At 38.9% G+C, this 20,490-nt stretch overlaps 2 protein-coding genes across 3 annotated transcripts in view; one reads left to right on the top strand and one right to left on the bottom strand.

Moving 5' to 3' along the window:
- Window positions 1-263: 263 nt before the first annotated feature.
- Window positions 264-4,567, bottom strand: LOC126924010 (membrane-associated protein Hem). Its single transcript, XM_050738007.1, has 2 exons — window positions 4,433-4,567; window positions 264-4,355 (listed from the first exon to the last, which is right to left on the bottom strand). Exon 2 carries the CDS (start codon window positions 4,211-4,213, stop codon window positions 845-847), a length of 3,369 nt encoding a protein of 1,122 aa, XP_050593964.1. The 5' UTR covers window positions 4,214-4,355; window positions 4,433-4,567; the 3' UTR covers window positions 264-844.
- A 1,423-nt stretch (window positions 4,568-5,990) lies between these two features.
- LOC126924020 (CUGBP Elav-like family member 4) overlaps window positions 5,991-20,490 on the top strand; it is a 606,431-nt gene continuing 591,931 nt past the window's right edge. For both annotated transcript variants that reach the window (XM_050738070.1, XM_050738063.1), the window contains exon 1: window positions 5,991-6,042. In XM_050738070.1, the coding sequence (XP_050594027.1) occupies window positions 6,006-6,042 (37 nt within the window). In that variant the 5' untranslated portion in view covers window positions 5,991-6,005. The remainder of the gene's footprint in view (window positions 6,043-20,490) is intronic.

Raw genomic sequence — 20,490 nt, 5'->3', positions numbered from 1 at the left:
ATCGATTAAAAAATTATTAAGAAAATCGGAAATTTTGTTTGACAAACATAAAAAGAATAATATTAGAGAGACGAAAGAAGAGAATTAAACGTATATCTTCAATTTGTAAGACTAAGTAATTTCATTGATATTTACTTCGACTTCTATAAATTAATGTAGTATAAATTTACAGTATTTTAAAGATATTCAAGTTTATTTTCTAGCTATTCCCTATTATAAAATAACCACATAAAAAGAAAAGGGTTTCGTAATATACATATAAATACAATTTGTAGATACTTTTATTTATTTTATAAACTATTGTAAAAGTTACAGTATTGTACATTAGAAAATGTAGATTGAACGTCTCTAGCGTGTCTATTTTACGATACGTGTATATCTCGTTTCATAGACAGATAGCATTTTATAATTCACCTGTAATATAAAACATTCCTTACATACAGATGACGTATAATAGAATACTGAAAAAATGTAGTATTGTTTGTCAGCGAATATTCTAAGCCAGGTATCAAATATGAAAGTGATGATGGTATTGCCCTATACGAAATGCTTGTTGTTTTAAATAAATTAATGCAAACTTGTCTTTTCGGACATTTTAAATACATTTCCAAACAAACTTATCGAATCCGATATATTTGGAGAATTCGATTCGATTTAAAGCAGTATAAACAAAATATTGCTAATTATATTTTTTATAAATAGAATATTTTGCCACGTTCGTCGCTTCTTCTTTCCGTTTTTAAACGGAGTCAATGAAAATGCTTTTGATTCCATGTTTAATGTAATGGACGTAAAAAAAATGACCCTGAGTGGCAAACTGAAAGCACATTCTTTATCGATGACCTTATGGCTGCGAATGTTCGAGCTTGTATACATCGTGATATGCGTTACGTATTAGTGCATATGGGAAGCAGCTTTCTAACAGATCCATCGTTAAAAATGGTGATTCTTGAACTATCTGGTCCAACAAAAGGTACACGGATTCCCTATTTTTAATCGCCTCTTTGTCTGCTTCTTGGCCTAGTCTGAGTAAACTGGACGATGCCAACGCAAGGAATTCCTTCATTCGTTCTTCTATGTCATTTTGTCCACAGATGGTAAATAATGCGCCAAAAATATTATTTATTGCAGTTGCCATGCAATGTATGTTGTTAGAATGACCCTCTAGGGATGCCCGATAAAAGGAATTCTCATTTCGGGCTAATTTCGGAATAGAAACGGCGACAAAGACCATTAACAGACATACGAGCGAATGTTCATCTTCATCTACTTCGGATTTTTGGCTTCTTAATGCTGCTGTTAATGTTGGATCAACTTTGCAAGTTAAACCAGCGGCTGAAGTCATTTCGGAGACAACGCGCATGGGATCACCGGATGGTAAATGATGTCGGAAATCTAGAATCGAACTTAAAAGAAACGGTATACGTTCTTCCAAGACATCGACCAATGCGGATTGGGCTAATTGTCTGAAACTTAGAATTACGCCTATAATTGTTACTCGTTGCAGCACGTTATCTACCTGCTGCAACCTTTTAAATTGTTCTTTCATTACTTCCGGTTTATCAAAATTCGTTCGCAAAGCATTAAGAACGTCTTTATTGCCAGCAACTAATTTCTTTAGCTGTTGCACTTGACTAGCTATATGCCACATCAAATTTTCATTCAACATCTTCATACCATATGGTCCAATTAGTTCAGCTAATGCTCTCAATTCGTTGATATCGGAAAATTCCTCTGCGTTAAAAGGTATTGCTCCCTCTACGGATAAACTAACGAATGCTCTTTGATTGCTAGAATAACAAATATTTCCGGCGCTAACTCGCCTTAATAAAACATCAGAATACCATTGCGTGTATAAAGCAGCGATAGTTTTATCACCATGGCTATCTAATTCTTGAGTTTGTTGAAGAAGTGCGTTGTTGAATACACGTGTAATATCTATATGCACATAGTTTTCAACCGTCTGAAGAACATTCATGTAAGATCTAACGCTCACAAATAATTCTGATGGTTTAGCTATTTCGCTAGTATCTGAATTGTACATGACCATACCAACAAGTGCTCTGGCAAATCTTGATTCTAAATGTTGATGCAAATATTCTCTTGGCGCGAATGTATATTCCCATACATTGATAGTAGGGCAGTAATTAATCGCATAGCATAACTCTGTTAATGCCATGTGAAGTTTATCCATTGTGGTAAGTTCTTCTCTGGTTTTTCTGTAACTCTCTATACCCGGTTTATGAATTTCATACATATTCTTCTTATTTTTATCCTTTTTCTTACGATTTACAACCTGAGAGATTAATAATGCACAGTGTTTTGGCAACAATTTATCGCTCATGTTACACTGCTCATCACAGATAGTCGTGATAATATTTTTAGCTTCTTTGGCCATTTCGTCTAAAAACATATTAACGACGGATAAACTTCGTTCTCGAATATGATGACGCTCTTCTGGACACAGTTCGTGCGTACAACTTTGAAAATGACTACATATTAAAGGAAATGCAACGATATATCTATTTTGAGCAGGAAATTCTAAACACATGTGAAATTGATCTTCAAATACTTTGCTGTAGAAACAAAAGATAGATAAATCGGATGTTTCAACTAGCATCTCATCCAAATTATCCACCATCTTAGTATGAAATACTACAGTATCCATAAAAGATGCTAACTCTCTATTATCGGCTAAATTCATGTTGCATTTTGCGATAGACATATATGCTTGCAATCTGAACCAATCCAGTCGGAATGCACGAAAATCAAACAGTTCGTTATCTTCCACTTGTTTGACTGTTAGACTAGCTATCTTTGAACACATATCACTAAGAATCGCTCCTTCGTCTTCTGGGCAAACTGGAAGGTTTTGTATCATTTGATCTAAAGCAGGTGCATCAAATCCAGACAAAAATTGCACGTAATACCTTTGAAGTACTTGGGAATATTTCTTCACTAATGCTCTTAATTCTTCGCAGTGAAACAGTAATTCTGGCAATTGACGATCCACTAGATCCTCACCTCCCCTTCCTTTACCTTTTCCTTGTGTGGGAGGATTAACGCCATGCCGCAAAAGCCATAAAATTTCATCCCTCGCATGAGAGAGTCCCATCAAAACTAAGAGCGCTTTTGGTCCTAAGAGACCAGGTTGGTCAGTTAAGATTAAGCCCAGCTCTTTCAGTGCCGTCCTTAAGAATTTTCTTCTTTCCCTGTGTCTATAACCAGCCTTTTGCACCGCTTGGCTATAACATTCTTTCACTTCCGATACCCGTTTACTATAGCCTTTTATACTTTCAAAAAATGTTTGTATGTATTGATGTATATAAATAACTTCATCTCTGAACAATGCTAACACCCAACCAGATTCCAAAGCCGTGGTCCATAATTTACCGGGCTGTTCCTGATTTAAGAACGAATGACACAATGTGAAACCTAAAATAACCCATCTTTCTATTCTATCTAAGCTCAAAGTTTCACAAGACATAGTGTCTGTTGCTGCTGCTTTAAGTATTTGTCCAGGACTTCCAACAAGGCTGAGCTTTTGATCTGCTCTCCATGTATCCGCAGATAAATTTCTCTCTGGATAAATAGGCCACAATGAGGTGAGAGCAGTCTTTAATAATTTAGAATGAGGAACAAATTCTTCTGAAAGTTTTTTTAATGGAGCATCGTAATCCATAATCATTTGACCCAAGCGAGGAAAGCTAGGATCGGATTGACTGTGTACCATTTCATGAGCTGCGTTAAATAAACCTAATACCGCTTTGCGATCTTCCACTTGCGATAAAAGAATCATTAAACTGACGTATGTAACAACAAGATCCAAATAACCTTTTGTTAACTCAAAATTTATCGTTATGTCCATATGAACACCACAAGCATCCATTGTAGTTAAAAGCTCACAAACATTGTCTTTGAAATCGAGCAAATCAACAAAGGTATAGTAATATAGAGATAAAGATTTAATAATCTCATTGCGAAGATTCGTAATAGTTTGCAAACTCTTAACATCAATATTAGGAAACTTTCTCACAATCGTCTTGATAGAAGATTCTAAACTTTTATCCGAAAGAAATCCAGGCTTTGATTTCGCATCACCGCATGCCTTTTTTATGTTATAAATGCGAGTTAACATCCCAATACCTCTGTCATTTAAAATAGTTAGCTTCTCAGCTAACTTTTGTTGACTAGGTACAATAGGTCGTGCCATGATTGTATTATATTATTTTTTACAAAATCAACATAACTCATTCACCTCTTTTCACTTCTTTGGTTTTAAGTGACAGGAGACCCCACCCTTGGGGACAATTTACTTTTACCGAATACGGCTAAAATAGAGAGATTTTCTTCTCCTACAAAAAAAATTTAGATATTTATCGTGTTTGTTTAAAAAAAGAAAGTAATATTTAATATTGAAAGCATATCTTACCTTTCTTGCTGTTACATGTTTAATACGAATCGATGACACCATAAAACGAGATTTCTGTGTACGTCGCGTATTAAGTGAAGTATCGCTGTTTCAGTGAACAGTGTTGCCAACAGCTGCTATGTTACCAGTATTCCAAACGAAACAAATGTTACTAAACTATTATTAAATTTTAAAACACTAACGAAACAATAAACGTTCTTAAAGCTAAGTTTCTTTGTTCATCGGTGTGTGTGTGTGTATGGCGAAGAAGATTATGATAATTAGTAATTATGTAAAACATGTAAGTAAAAAAAAGGATATTTAAGAAAATACGTACAAATAATCACTATATAATGGACATAATTTTCGGAAAAATGTTTGTAATTCTATATTACCTGTAGCGTGCTCTTTCTATGTTAATTAACAAATATACGTTACGTTACGATATATTTATTCAAAAGATAAATTGATGGCCAAATGAATAGGTAAAAACACATTTTGCACAGAGTTATTTATAAAAATATACAATCAAAACATAATACTCAAGCAATTTAAAAGAAAAAAATATGTTAGTGTAACTGAGGTATAATTAAATAAATTACAAACGATAATAATATGTACACTGTTGTATTTGTGTAAAACAAATCGTAAGAAATTAATTGGAATTGTTTTATTTACAGTAACAATATACAGTATATTACAATATTATACATTTATGAAAGTACATACAAGATGTTCTGCATATCATTGACTAATTGTAAGTACAAGATGATAAGGTCTGACATTCGATGCTTTTTCGTTTTGTGGATCACCTGACTGACACTCTTACCTGTATCTTTCGACAGTTCTTGTATAATGAATGAACTTTTAAGACGCAGTTTGACTTTTTTCGTTGTTTCATTTTTGTTCTTATTATACATCTATTTCAATATTTTCGTCCTCTTTTGTGCAGGTTATTGTTTGATCGCGAGATAAGAGCGCTAGAGTGACGCCGCGAAACCCAGAAGAACGACACGATGATTGACGACGAATCTGAAAGCTTTTCATGGAGATTTGGTAACATTTGATTTATTTTAATAAAGGCAAACGTACTTATACGTTTCCTATACACGTAGTCGCCATTCGGCTTAATTTCCAAGATACATATCTGTAAAAGATTGTCCAACGGTACCACTACAGTGAATTCTGCCTCTAATTGTGTATTCGTGGCAGTGCACGCGTTAGTTTAGTTGTCGGCCACCTTATAGCACGGTGATTGGATAAAAGGACAAGAATTAGATTGAGGTTATAGACAGAATTCAAATTTTGTACTTCACTTAATCATATTCCATGAATTTTACATTAATTATTAACAATTAAAACACAGAATCTGATCGAAAATTCGACGAGTTTAAACATTTTATTCTCTCGAATTGAATGTTATCGTTAATTGAAATCTTATACTTAATAGAGATCAATCTTTCATTATTTCAAACTTTCCAAATAATTGACACTCTACGTCTTTAGGAAAAAATTATATTTTATGCTTTGTTACAGATTTCTTTCAACCTTTTTCCATGAAATTTGACGATTCCTGTTTGATCGATAACTTCCCATGGATCGTAACAATATCGACGACAACGCATCTAATCGTGAGTCGAACGCATTTTTGTTCCTCCGGTCATTCAATTATTTCGTTCTCTTCTTCGACATCGGTATTTCAAAACGCGAAACACGAAGACTCACACGATCTCGGTTGTATCTCGTATCACAAGCGAGATCCTGTACTTGATCGATGTTTGCATGGCTTGTGTTTAGTTAATGCGTATATATGTCGTTTGCGATGAGAATGCTCAATGGCTGAGTCTATCGAATTTGAAACGCTGAGACGAGATGATTCATTCATTCACCAAATGCCGATATTATTGATATTCTCCTCATAAAGATGGATCGAAGAACTATTTCACGCACAGACGAATAAGCATGCACCATTGTTAGTACATACATACGTGCGTATATTCTTATATGTGGTAAAATGTCTTTTAATTATTTAAAACTTATTTAATTGCGTAATTTTTCATTTTAGAAAATGTTTAAACTAAATTTTTACATACTTTGAGTTATTTAATGAAGTTTATAGCGGAGTTAAATACACGCGTTTCTTTTCGTAATTCTTGTCCAATAATAACGCGAAAATAACGTTGCAAACAGTAAAGATGTTACAACATACAAGATGTTCCACGGTTTTTGGTATTAATATCTTATACAAAATGAATAAACTGCGAATATCTATACGAATTCATATTTCTATGAACATAATTAAAGAAGTAGAATCTAAATAGAGATATTTTACATATAAAATGCATTTTGCAAAAAAGCTCGTATCATGAATTGACACAATTTTTACATTTAAGTTCTTAGTTTATCTTTCTTTTTGCACGTGTTTTCATTTATTTACCAGGCAACTAACTATACCTACATATGTACACATATGTGTCACTGCTTTGAGGTTACATTCAGCGCACTTACACGATGAAACCATTGACATTTGAAACATATTTATAATCGATAACCCTCATAGTTGTAAAGAAATATGGATATCGGTGACACGCAGAGAAAAAAAGCATTCCCTCGCAGATATATGATAATGGGTATAATCCTTCGATATCTTATCCTTTATGGATGTTATTCATTTATAAGCGCTTTTGGATCACGTTCAATTCCCGCTATACACCGCCATTCTTCGGTGAAGCCAATGTTGCCGGCACCCTTCGATGTAGAACCATTGGCTTGACTTTACTTCTTTCCCATTTTTCATTAACACGATCAAGCTGGTCGAACGCTAGGAAACAATGGTTCCTTGGCGGTCCCTCGTGTGGACGGTTTTTCACGCCGAAAAAACCTATAAATTATTAAGGGAGACGATTGCGATTGGCGTTTATTTGCTCTCTTCGTGTATTTTTGGAAGACCATGACGCATGATCGTTATGTCTGTGTACTTGATCATTGATCTTCGAGATTTTCGATCGCTTTTTAATCCTCTTATAGACACAATTCATTGATTTTCTTTGATCGCTTCGATTATCTTCTGTCTTATTTTTCGCTAACGGTATATTTCTAACGAACGTTTTTCCCGTACTCTATCTGCTCCATTTGTAGTCCATAGTATTTGTATTTCATCGAAAGAATTTTATTGCTATGCGATCAAGGATTTCGAGACTACGTAAAAGTACATTCACGTGTCTTTAATCGATAACCTTTCATTATGGTGTAATAACAATGTTTTATTACGATAGTTAATTCTGGCAAAGACGTCCGGTAGTAACGCATCGGAAACAAGAGGTGGTGGGCGAGGGTAATCGAGGCGGCTTTAATTATCCCGTGGCCTCCTAACGTGCAATTAATTCCGAATGCGGTTTAGTTTAGCGAACGAAGAGCAAACAATGTATTAACCCCTCCCCCCTCCCCCTCCCCCTCCCCCTCCCCCGCCCCTAGACTGCCTAAACGTAGCCGGTTATGTCGAATCGGAGAAGAGGGAGGAATTGAAGACGGTGAGAGGTTAGGCCACTTTGCGCAAATAGCATGGATCCTACAGTTAGTGCATACTTCCCATACCCCTATTCCTGCCCTTACCCCGTTATCCCTTCGCCAATTCGCGCTCTTTGCATCACCTACGCCTATATTCTATCGCCTCTGAACGTGGAGTTAATGCTCTGTGAATTTGTGATTGCCTCTAATGCAAATCCAAGGTTTTAGCCTCGGTGTACCCGAACTTGCTAAAGAGCATATTTCGAGAAATCAACGAATCTCTTTCTTCTCTTTTCCGTTTAAAAATTCTACCCTTCTAATTGTAAGTACATATAATTATCACGCTTTCAAGTTACAACTGTACCGTGTTTACTTTATACTATACCAGAATTTCATTTACTCTGTTTCCTTGAGATATTTTAGTGTAAAAATGTTAGTGTTGGTAGATAGAAACGTCGGTAAAATAATTTTTTAATAATTTTATAAACGACACGGAACAATCGCCACGTTTCTTTATTCTGTGGTGTAATAGGACGTGTAAGGTGCCAAAGAAATACTCGGCGTTTTGTTTAATAATATGTTTATTAAGTTGCTTAACGGCTTCGTTACAAGCCTCGACTCGCGACTTGCGCGAACGGCAATTTATTCTCACGACTCTTGCTTACGACTGCTCAATCACGACTCTCGATTTCAACTGCTCAATCACACTTCTCGGTCACCACCGATCTCTTAATATCCTTTTCCGTTTCTTTTTGCCCCTACTCGATATTTCCACTACGCGCGCGTTCGTTAGGCGTCCGCGACCACACTGGTTACGTACGCTTTCTCCCGAGTATTCGGCGGAAGAACCGTAGAGATATCGATGGCTCGTTAGGCCTGTCGGCAATTACGCTTCGTCGCGGTCTTCCTTATGTTTCGTCGGTCTTTCGTAAACATTCTGTCAACGGTGGTATATTATGTACCGACGAAACCATTGGAAAGTTCTTTGCTGTCGGGTGCTGCTACAATTCCCTTTTTTTTTCGTGTTCTTACAGTCTTATGATCGTTTGCGATAGAAATCCTGAATTTTAGCACGAGCGTATTTAAGCTTCTTAAAGTTAGGTTTTCGACATAAGCTCTCGGTTCCTTTTTAACACGCGAACGATCTAACCGACCAAGATTAAATACTTCCACTTTCCATATGTGCCGTAATCCGTTATTCTCAACGCTTTCCAGCAGTGATATTAGGATGCAGTGTCAAGAATCGTAACGTGGTGCACATATCTATAGGATACGTATTTTTTTATACCTAGTATATATCGATCCTTTCTCACGATTGTCGGAGGTTATTCGTTGACGTTACTCTCTCATGAGAGCCGAACTCCCACCGTGGATGTTTGTTCAGGGTTTCAGTTTCACTGAAATGATCATTTCGGAAGACGTTGACGGAGAATAGAATGGTCAACGCGGAGAGCAAGACGAAGAGTCGAGAGAACACGATGTGCATAAACGGTGAGAGAAATGGCGTTCAAGTGAAACGCCGAGGAAGGAACGGGGGGAAGGAGAAGGAGAAAAAGAGAGGAATGGACGATGGCGAAGATACAGCGTGCAAGAGTAAGAGAAAGTAAGAAGGACGAAAGGGAGGGAGAAAGAGAGGAGAGGAGTTCGCGCGAAGCGAATGACTGCGATTCGTCCAATTATCGGTTGGCACCAAAAGTGCTGGGTCTGGCTCGCCTGCCAAATGGGAAATAGCCGGCGAACTGCAGAGGGAAGCTATAGCCGAAGCTGGGACTATGGTCCTACGAACTCTGTGTGCGGAACCTCCAGCCTGTACCTTCTACTCTCTCTCTCTCGCTCTCTCTCTGGCTATGATATGAACTGGCAGAGTATAGAGGCCGCCCGTACCAAGTAAACGGCAATCACCAAAACATAATTTCACCTTCTACGATTCGCTAGTCTTCCCTTCTTCCGGTATCTTCTCTCCTATGAACTCTGAACTTCGTTTAGAATCGGTAACGACCAGTCTATCGTGATTAGATCTTAAATCGTTCTGTGTTAATGTTTCGTTGTTTGTTGCGCAGCGACTATAACGTATCGTGATCTTGGGACAATTTGTTATACGATAATATTTTATATTTTAGTCTGCGTAGCTCTGTATAGTCAATTCCAACAGATTTGGTCTTGTTTCATTCGACGTAACGCGACGCGACGGTAGAATCGGTTTTCGTATGTTCACTCGAAATTGTTTCTCTATAAATTCTAACTACTAATAATAAGTTTCATTACGGTTTGTTTATTTATCTTAGGTTTCAAGAAATTGGTTTTTAGGAAACGGTAACAAATGACCATCGGATCGGTCTCTATCTTTTCCTTTCTTTCTTTTCTTTTTTTAACGAAGTTGTGGTTTTTAAGAAAATTATCTTACTCGTTTTGTTTCTTCGTAAAGGAAAATGTGTCCACCGGTACTCGCTGAATACCATGCTGATGTACTTTATGAAAATTTCTGATGTAATTTTAGGAAAGCATATTGTTAGAATGGTAATGTTTCGGTGTAAAGGGATGGGAATGAACGTGCAAATGATACGAGGTAAAATTAAGTGTTCTCGTTCGTGGATATACGCACCTGGTAATCAGACTTTTAATTTTAAAGTTAATTATACGTAAATTAATTTACATATGTTTGTATGCGTAGTGCGTCTGCGTTTGGTAAATAATGTCCGCGAAAATCCTGCTTCAAAATTTAAATGCCTTTAAGCTGAATACGTTTACATTATCCACATACTCATACGTGCATGTACAGGCGCGCGCACGCGTTTTATTTCCTACAGATTTTAATTTTCAGTTTGTCGTCTTGTTTTAGTAGGTGTAATTACGCACAGTTGCGGGAATCTTTATTCGTTTTGATAGTCGTGCTTGAAAAATCACGATTCATTTATCTAGTCTTTTTTTTTTTAGGAAATCATAAAACTTATCGCTGGTCGCTGACTTTTTTTGTATTCTTTGTGACATAACGCGGACTGAGACAGGTAAATGACGTCATTAGCAAAGTCAAAGCGCTGACGCGTCGAGAATAACCCCAACCGTTGACCCACAATTTCCTCGTCCAGTTTCTTCACCCTTCAAGATCGATGCGTCGATTTCCGATACCCCGTACCAGCACCATGAAGTTGAACGGAACTCTGCTGGCCTTTCTACACGACAAAGGACTCAAAGGAACCTTGATTATACGCTATATTTCAATTATTTTTCAAAGAGCTCTTGTGCCGTGCACCAAAAAATGTCGCTTTAACTTTGGAACGCTAACGTTTTATAATTTGTATGATCTATCCACCGGAAAAGTTCGTTGCAATTCACCATTTCCAACCACATCATACGCATCGTATATTTCGATATTTCGATGTTTCAAACGGTTTATTATTCATTCTTTTCGGTGTACTGGACATTCTATTACGAATTGCCGATGTATTGTGTATAAGTTGGTGAAAACTAAATCATCGATAGTTAAGAGTTTGTGCCCGTACCAGTGTGCGATACAGTAACGAGAATCACGCAACGTTTCCATTCGCGCGTTAACCGTTCTGCGAGAAAATATTGTCTTGCATTTGCGAAATGTGAGGGTTATAATGTAGGGCTTGGTATCAATTTGTCGATTCTTGGTTAAGCAAGACAATCATCTTGTATAATTTAATGAGGCGATCCGCAGTTATGTCCCTATATGATTCGGAGCTGCGTGAAATGGTCGGTACTCCTGTATAGACTGGGAATGGTAATTGGTGAGGTAGGTATGCAGATACACACCACATGTATTCTGGATAGAAGGGCGCGACACTAATATACTCACACGTGTTAGCGATCGTGTTCCCAGGATTTGATTGTCCGTGTTGCCTAGAGAATTATCGAGTTCGCCGGATTCTGCTGTAGCATTTACAAGCGGAAGTGCGCGCTACGATTCAGAAACATCAACTCATTGTCTAACATAGGAGCTGGGTCGCGTATGATCATTTCCTATCGGTTATACGATGCGTTCAGTTTCATCGAATTAATCAGTTAAATCGCATTTATATAATCGAAGAATTATCGTCGTCGCAAATAATAAACCAGTGGTAATAACGAAAGATGAGAAGATGGAGATATTTTTTTTATCGTTAATGTAATCGACGAACGAAAATGAATCGAGATAGCGGTAGTATACAATTGAACATAAAGTAACAGACTCTGTTTATATAATTTTCCGCAAGGATGCACATATATCTAAAAATGTAGAGGAGTATAAAAGTCTTTGCCGTATCTTTGTGATATAAAAACGATATAGTAGAGTACGGTAGAATAAAATAATAGAAAGTAAGTGGGGAATAAACAAGATGGAAATATCGCGTTTCTCCGTATCACTGGATATAGGTATTTCTATAAGAGATTTGTCCAAGTCAAAACGTGGTTGATGGACATGGCGCCAGCTCCAATATCAAAGTCCATTGTCCCCGATGAAGGTCGTATACGGTTTTACGAACGACTCGCGAGGCTGCCGGTGCAGACTACCCTACCAATAAAAATACTTTTAAGGAAATGAAATTGATATAAAGGACACATTGTGACGACGATACTACGAAACGTCGAAGACACATTACGTCGCGTGCAATTCTGTGTCGCGATGTGTTGTCTCGACGATAATCTCGCGTTGCCAGGTTGGACAGCTTTATTATATATGTTGCTGGCTGCATTTATATAGAAAAGTTTGCAACGGGAGGTGGAACGGTACGATATCTACATTCAGTTTACGGCGTTACCCGTTAATCTTAAATAATATGTGGTAAAAGACGCTGTTAATATCTATTTCCCGGCGAAAGTTTGCTGCTCACGCGACTGTTACGCTCTAAGCGTGCGGTAAACAACGTTACGTCAAGTGATAAGCTCGCGAAAAATGTTAAAGGAAAAAGTTACTGGTAACTCGAAGGAAACGAGGGTCGATTTGATCGAAAGTTGCTAGGTTGTCGTTACGTTGCTTGTTCGAGGTGGGTACATTGCTTTCTACGTGTACATATATGTATGTATACCGTATTTACGTACGTACAGCTACGCATATATGCCGATCTGCAGATGCGAAAGTCCGCAAGTAGTAGACGCTTGTACTATTCGGTCGTACACGAATAGGTAGACGCGTTGGTATCGTATTCGCGAGTCTCTTCTAAGCTGTCTGACTTTAAATCGAGTCCGTTATTTCGAAGCATCGCGGATTAATACCTTGGTATTAATAGATATGTGCAAGGAAGGAAAAATCGATAGTCGTGAGAAAACATATATGTAATAGATAAATAATGACTTTAATTAGTTTGAGCGTACAACAAGGGGATATTAATCTATCGTGTATTGCTATGTATCGCGTTAATGCATATACGATCCACTAAATGCGGTATGCATCCAATTAGAACGATAGTTACGCGGATACCATGATTCCCATATAACCGCGATGGAATGAGAAGATGCGTTTTAGCTTCTAAAATCGTTTAACAATATCTTCGATGTGGCGTGGCAATCATACGCGAACCGAATAATCTATCGCCATCAGTGAGGATATAGCTGCGGCGAACGAGCACTTGGAATAATTAATGCGATTGCCAGCGATATCGTTAATGTAGTTACTGGCGTCGATTAATCATTTCTCCAATAACTTTCTCGATCTACCTTTAAAATCGATTGGCCTCGCTACTTCTAGCCGTACGGCGACGCGTTGTGAACGAGATTTTTCCGCACTTTGGGGAATTACATACGTCCTCGTATCAATTTTCATGAAAGGGCAAAATTATCGCGAGTCTCGAGAATCCGGAATTGAATTCACCGATGTGCAGGAAGCAATGGCCCGAGGAGGCAACTCGCTTCACCAGGGTGCCGGCCTCCGGATGATGTATTAGAAGTAACTGTGGCCAATAAAAATCAAGCGTTTTCTTTGGCCGGCATGATTTGTGGCCGATAAATCAAAAGACCGCGTTTCTTACATGCACCGTTCGACGGCCGGAATTACGGAGGTTGTGGTGGTGAACGCGAGCAACCGAGAGCGCACGCGTATCCCCTTTCGCTGTTTCTTCGCGCGTAAATAGCCGACGAAGGAAAGGATAGAGAACGAGATATGATTTTACGGCGGAGAACCGTCTCGTCATAAGAGGCGCGTCATAAGTTGGCGCGATCTCTTTCGGTAGTCGGTTGCAATGAATCATTTGATTACCGGAAAACTTATGATTTCTACTCTCAGCGGAAGGCAATTTACAAGATTGGTGGCTTGGCGCTATAATGCGATAGCGTCGCTATCGCTCTAGGGAAAACAGCGGCCGGTGTATACAATCGCGAAGAAAGAGCAAGAGGGTAGGTAGAAGAGGTAACAGGGAGTTGCCGTGGCCTCTGTTCGCTGTTTGTGTTTTTAATTTTCCCGGACCGTTTTGTATGCAGATATCTAGCGTAATTTATCCGGTGCGGGAGAGGGAGGGCGTGACGGAGGAGCGTACGTGTGGCGGACGGCCAGCCTCGCTGGTACACTGCTCGCTGTACGCCGACAAAGCCGAGCATTCTGTTACCGTTGTTGCAGCTGCAAGCATTATCGAATCTTCCAGTGTTATCCTTTATCCTATTCGCACCACATCGGCTTTCTGCGTTATTTTCGATATTGCAAAATAAATTAATATCGTTTACGCTTTAGACGATGTTAGGAATTATATGTTATAGTATATGAATACGTCAATCGATTCGATGAAAATTCAGTCGTTTGCGGAATAGTGCCGGTGCAACGACTCCCTATTTTTCCTCGAAAATTCTCGAACCATCTTCGACGCGACGTGCGCAAAAGAAATCGGCAAGGAACAGTTTTGTTGAAAATTTGTTTCCGAAGTGCCGACTTGTACGATATATAGAAAACTTGTATAAAAAATCGATCGATTCCAACTAGAATAATAATTAGTTGATTCAAAGTGATATTTAAGAAAGCGATTAACGTACAATATCGTATCGATAAGAAAACGGAAGAGGACTGATACGCGATTAAATAGGCGACTACAGCACTACAATTTCGGAAACTAGAATCGTGTTCGCAAGAAATTCCTAATGCCTCGCTGTTTGCAGCTGGAGTTGCGTTCTATCCAAATAAGGACGGCAAATGGTTTTTCCTGCAGTTGGCAGAGACGCTACGTCGCGTTACGCTGGGCCGCGCCACGCCGAGCCGAGCCTAGCCGGCACGCTTCGCACGCGGGGCAAGAACTTAATTATCTGTGAAACAATAGCCAGCGAATTATGATTATTACCCGGTTGGCCTTGCGAGAAAGCCCGAGGGTAGAACAGTCTATCCATGGTGATAAAAGTTGCGAGCGTAAATAGAGGGATTCAGTTTCGTTCTACCAAGGTCCCTTCGTGAGCGGAATTGCGAGACCACCGATGAGTTTCTCTCCTCGTCCGTTCTTTCGTCTCCCTTTTCCTTTCCGTTTATCTGGCTCCCAAGTGTAAGACAACCGGCAACGGTATCCCATTTTAAAGCCAATTTATATTTTTCTCCGGGCAAATCCCGTTGCTAAGCAGATTTCCATTCCGGAACATTTCAAATTGCCTTTTATATTATACTTTATACTGCCTCTATCGCGCTACATGCTTTGTCAGGGTGCGCCGTCTTGTTTACTTTAAGAACACGATAACTTATTCGTACTGGTGACGAAGGTGTCGCGAATTATCCCGGTGCTTGGTACGTCGAACCAGCCGCGTATTTCGATCTCCGTGTACGACGTGAACGGCCGTGTAAACCGATTTTCAGTTTCACTGAAAAGTGAACAAATACGATTGGCGTGTATGTTGGCTTCATACACGACTATAATCTCGAGGAAAATCCACTCTGGCAACTCTTAACGAGTTTACCGAGCGGCGAACCATCTAAGGAGTTACAGGGACCTAAGAGTTGTTTACGAAGCCACGAAATCAAATTCTGCCGATCTACCTTCGATGCAAATGAAACTTTACGAAATTGGTTCGGAAGAGATTTATCCACTTAGACGGCGCTACTCGTGCGTAAAGGAGTAAGAGGAACCGAGGCAAGCAGCGCACGGTTCAGGGTGACTCCACCGGCTCTGACGCTGCCTGGGAAATATGATAATGCCTGTGGCGACGACAAGACGAATGGCTTCCACTATTCCTGCGCTCGTACCATCGTGGTTAACTTGCTGATTGGTCGTTGCCTCGTGGTGAAACGAATTTTTCGACGTATACGCGCTTTTTCGCCGCGTATCAGACGCCTCGTCGTATTTCATCGGCCTGCCTCTGTTTTTCTGTTTGTTGACTGGGCGTTCGCTCTTCTCGGTACGGTGATAATTCTTCACCGTGTTTGGCCGTGTGTAAGAAGTTGGAGCTTGCACACGTTGCTCTTGGATTTCACGTCGCACCGGAGTAAATAACCTTATTTTCGCTCCTATTAAATCTATCTTCCAACGGGATCTTCGGAATGCGTTTTCCACCTACATATTTCGCGAGGAAAAGGAAATCGATGCGTTTCATTTACATCGATAGCGGAACGATCGTTTTTCCTGATCGAAACGTGTTACCCAATCGAATACTTGCTCGTTACCTTCCAAACGAACAGAATTATCGCGCTGCTGTTTAAAATATCTATAAAAATAATTATTACTTCGTCGTTGCTAGGAATTTGGTAGAATTAAAATTTTGAAATCTTATTCCCAAATGTTCTAAATTCAAGCTTCTCGGTTGCGTTATTAGATACTTTTCTCGTTGCTCGTGGTGCTCAAATTTAATTCCTATAGGAATAGATCTCCGAACGATAAACAGAATTCTCGGATTACCTAATAAACATCCTTCGATAGTTATAACAATCAGGCATGACAATCAGCCTGACAGCATCTGGAATCCATACACGGATACTTCTTCTACTATCTAACATTATGGAATGTTTATCAGAATGTTTTATTTACTCTTATATCGCATCATCGTCTTTCTTTTTCTGCGGTAAATTCGTATAACAGTTAGATCGTTCGAGTTACAAATAAACTAACGATATCGATGATTCTAAATCGTAGTCGTTTCATGGTGTTTGCACGAACCAAGTTTCGATCTGTTAGCACATACGCGAAGCTAAGAGAGATCTATACGTTAACCATGATATAGCTTCTAAAGTTTCATGCACCGCGAGAATCGAATTGCTGACCCGAAGGCGTCGTTGTGGGATTTCAATTAGTCCCCTGTCCTTTCTTCCACGAGCAATCGTGCTATTCCTTTGCCCTCATTGATCCATCTTTAACCTCTATTCATTCGTTGCCCCTTTCCACCCACTTACAAAGTTCCATTTCTACCATTTAGATTACCGACGATCTTAATCCGGATATCCACCATAGTTTTGTGCAATTCAAATTTATTATTACTTTCATTGGGCCGTGTTTCAATACCGTGTTTCATATTCACGTTCTCAATTTACTCGTATGTACTTGTACTGCCGTGCATTCCGATACTTGCAAATTATTTTAAAAATATTCTCCCAATGAAGCTCTATACCTAATCTAAACTTCGCCTCTGATCTTATCTCCAATAGTCGTGTACTGTTAGTAGATATCGATAAAACGATGGTCGATATTAATTGGTATCTATAAATAAAAATGTAACGATTGGAAGATGGATGAATATTGCTGGTACGGAAACATCAAAATTAAACGAGTTTATCTGTTCAATGTTGAGATCTTGGAACGATTGGAATTTGTGTTTCTAACCACGTTGCAAAAGTTTACGTAGATTTTACGAAGCGTCAGCTATTTATTAAAGATAAACGTGGAACTCGATTGACGCAGGTGTACTCCTTGTTTCAGTTTCGATTTGGCAGGATATTTGATTGCAGTTGTAACAAGAAATAAAAAAAAATGACAGTGGAGAAAAATTCTTCGATCATAACGTTAAAAATATAATAAAAGTATCGATCTTTTGATCGGATTGTACCAAAAAGTCAAATATTAATATATGTATATATAGGCACATTTTATCGAGAAGATCTTCAATAGTCGCGACAAAGTTTAAGTATTTCTTAGAAGAAGAGAGAGCGCTGAACGGCTGCTAGAACAACTGTGTAACGCGACAATGAATTAAACACCGACTAGAATACAGTCGTTGTCGCGGCAAGGGTTGCGAAAAATTTTAATCACGTTAAAATTCCGTGTCACGCTCTAAATTGGAATTGGCGGATTTTTGTGGTTACGTACGTTTGATCCGGGTTTTTCATCAATTTCACTAATTGGGATGTACAGATATGGCAGTCATTTCGGCAGGCGATCAATATCCGTTAATATCCGTTGCAATTAGAAGAACCTATCGGTGCAAGGTAGATGTATCGTTCGATTATCATATCGTGGTAATGACTAGCACCGAATAAACCCAATAGCTTGTTCCAAATGATTCTAGCGCACAACTGACGCTCATTGATCCGATTGTAATGACCCTGTAATGCATAGATCTATTATTTGTCAGGCAATTTTGTTAGTTTTCCTATAATTCGCACGAACTCGGGTAATAAAAATACCTACCAGTTTTACGCTCTTCTTGTTTGCTTTGTTGTCGTACTCTTAAATTATTTATGGGAAATCTCCCAAAATAGTTTATAGATTCCAAAGGGATGTAACCGTACAAATTTAATTTATTCGTATAATTTTTCAAGGTGTATTTTCAACAAACTTTTCTACAAAGACCGATACGATACGAAAACCGTATCGATGTGTAACAACACGGTTTCAGACTGTGATATATCTGTGATTTATAAGGCTAGGCGTTGCAGAAATGTCAACGACGCGAGCACCTCTCGGATATCCGCATAACTAAGTCGATCGGGATAGAAAAGAGTACGTCGTTATATTCATTAGAGCTCGTCCAAGCAGATAAAAGTTGCCGGAATAATGGTGCTCCGCGTTATTAATGATCCCTGGTAATCTGTTCGTCTCTCCCACCGCGTATTCTACCGCTGCTCTGGTGCCTATGTTCGCGAACGAACTTTCTCTCGTGCATTCGCAGCCCGAAATTTGTTCCAAACCCCTTGCACCAGAGTTAAGGCTCGTCCGATTCATTCAAGCTATTATCCTTAACTGCATCCTAGCAATCACACGAACCATTGTTTCATAGAATCGTTTCAGTTTTAACGTTTTCGAGTTCGTTTTTATCCAACGTTGCATCTATGACGTGTTTCTATAGCGCGGATAACGCGGATAAAACGTCCCACGGATATATTACGATGCCGAATATATCAAATGTTTCAATCGAATAGCTATAAATCGCTCGAACGTTTTTTACCGTAAAAATCTGGCGATTTCTGTAAGATAATGGGGCTGCATGCTAAAAATTGCCGAACATTACGGCATACCTCGCATAATGAAACTCGATTGGAAAACTGGTCTTTGTTTCCAAGTTTCTGAGATATGAATTTGTGCACTACCACAGGAGCCTTTACTCCAAAAGAATTCATTTCCAACGAAATAGAAATTTTGTTTACTTAGTATATAAGAGAACAAACAATTTTTGATAATCTATAATTCAGTTAACGTGTAAAACCTGTCCAAAGATCATAGTGCGTCTATCTTGACTTGGACTTTTTTCACAGTTTATTCAGACGGGGTTCAGGACGCGTTCGAATTTGAAAGAATCATTAACATAATCACGTATCTTCGCAAAGTTTGTGAAATTCTCTTGAGTAACGGTCGACAGCTGTAGATAAATGGCTCTTCCTGAGACCTCGGGACTGTTCGTTCGTTCGAACGGCCTATATAGTACCCAGCAGCGCCATTGTAGCGACGAATGGGCGTCGTAAAGAGTTTAACAACGCCGCGTCGAGAACAGAAAGTTTCCCTTAAGACCCTTACGGAATCGTTAACTGCGCGTATTTTAGAGCAGTTGTAAAGACGATAGAGGACGGAGGATCCATGGAATTGGAATCAGTCCCCGTTGAAAACCGAGAACGGACCGAAAAAATATACTTAAGTTAGTTGTCCGCGAGCAAACGAGGAAATTGTACCGATTCCATCCGTTACGAGACCTTAACTTAAACGCTTCAAACTGTTGGAGTTGGATATGAAGAGCTGGAGAAAAGTGCAGTAGGGAAATGAATATTTATTCAAATGAATGGATGCGAGGATCGTAGTACGTTAAAGCTGTCCTCTATAGATAACTCTGGCCTAGGCACCCACCAACAGTCGCAGGCACAGACACATTCGTATTACTTAACTCGGCGATAAACTCACCCTCGAGACCTGTAAACCTCTAACTCCCTCCCGATGGTCCAACCTGCATTTTCGCCTGCATTAAACTACCTGATTTGTCGACCGTGGTACAGACTTCTAAGCTGACCTCTATTATCCTTCGAGTCCATCGAGACCTGTTTTCTGCCACCTACGAAATATTATTGATTCGTTATTAAAATATTTACCGATTACACGAAGCAACTTTGTTCATCCTTTAGAGTCTTGACTCTAGCCTGTTCAATTTTTAATCGTTCTCTTTTCCCCTCCCTCCTTCTCCTTCTTCTTCTACTTTTACTTCTACTTCTTTGTCACTTCGCTAATTTTATACGTATAAATGGAGTTCGCGCTAGT

The sequence above is a fragment of the Bombus affinis genome, chromosome 14 (assembly GCF_024516045.1).
Source record: "Bombus affinis isolate iyBomAffi1 chromosome 14, iyBomAffi1.2, whole genome shotgun sequence".
Classification (NCBI taxonomy): domain Eukaryota; kingdom Metazoa; phylum Arthropoda; class Insecta; order Hymenoptera; family Apidae; genus Bombus; species Bombus affinis.
The sequence above is the reverse complement of the archived record's forward strand: the minus strand, read 5'-3'. Positions and strand labels throughout refer to the sequence as shown.

Excerpts from the sequence above, each read along its gene's own strand:
- LOC126924010 (XM_050738007.1), bottom strand. The coding sequence starts at position 4,213 with ATGGCACGACCTATTGTACCTAGTCAACAAAAGTTAGCTGAGAAGCTA.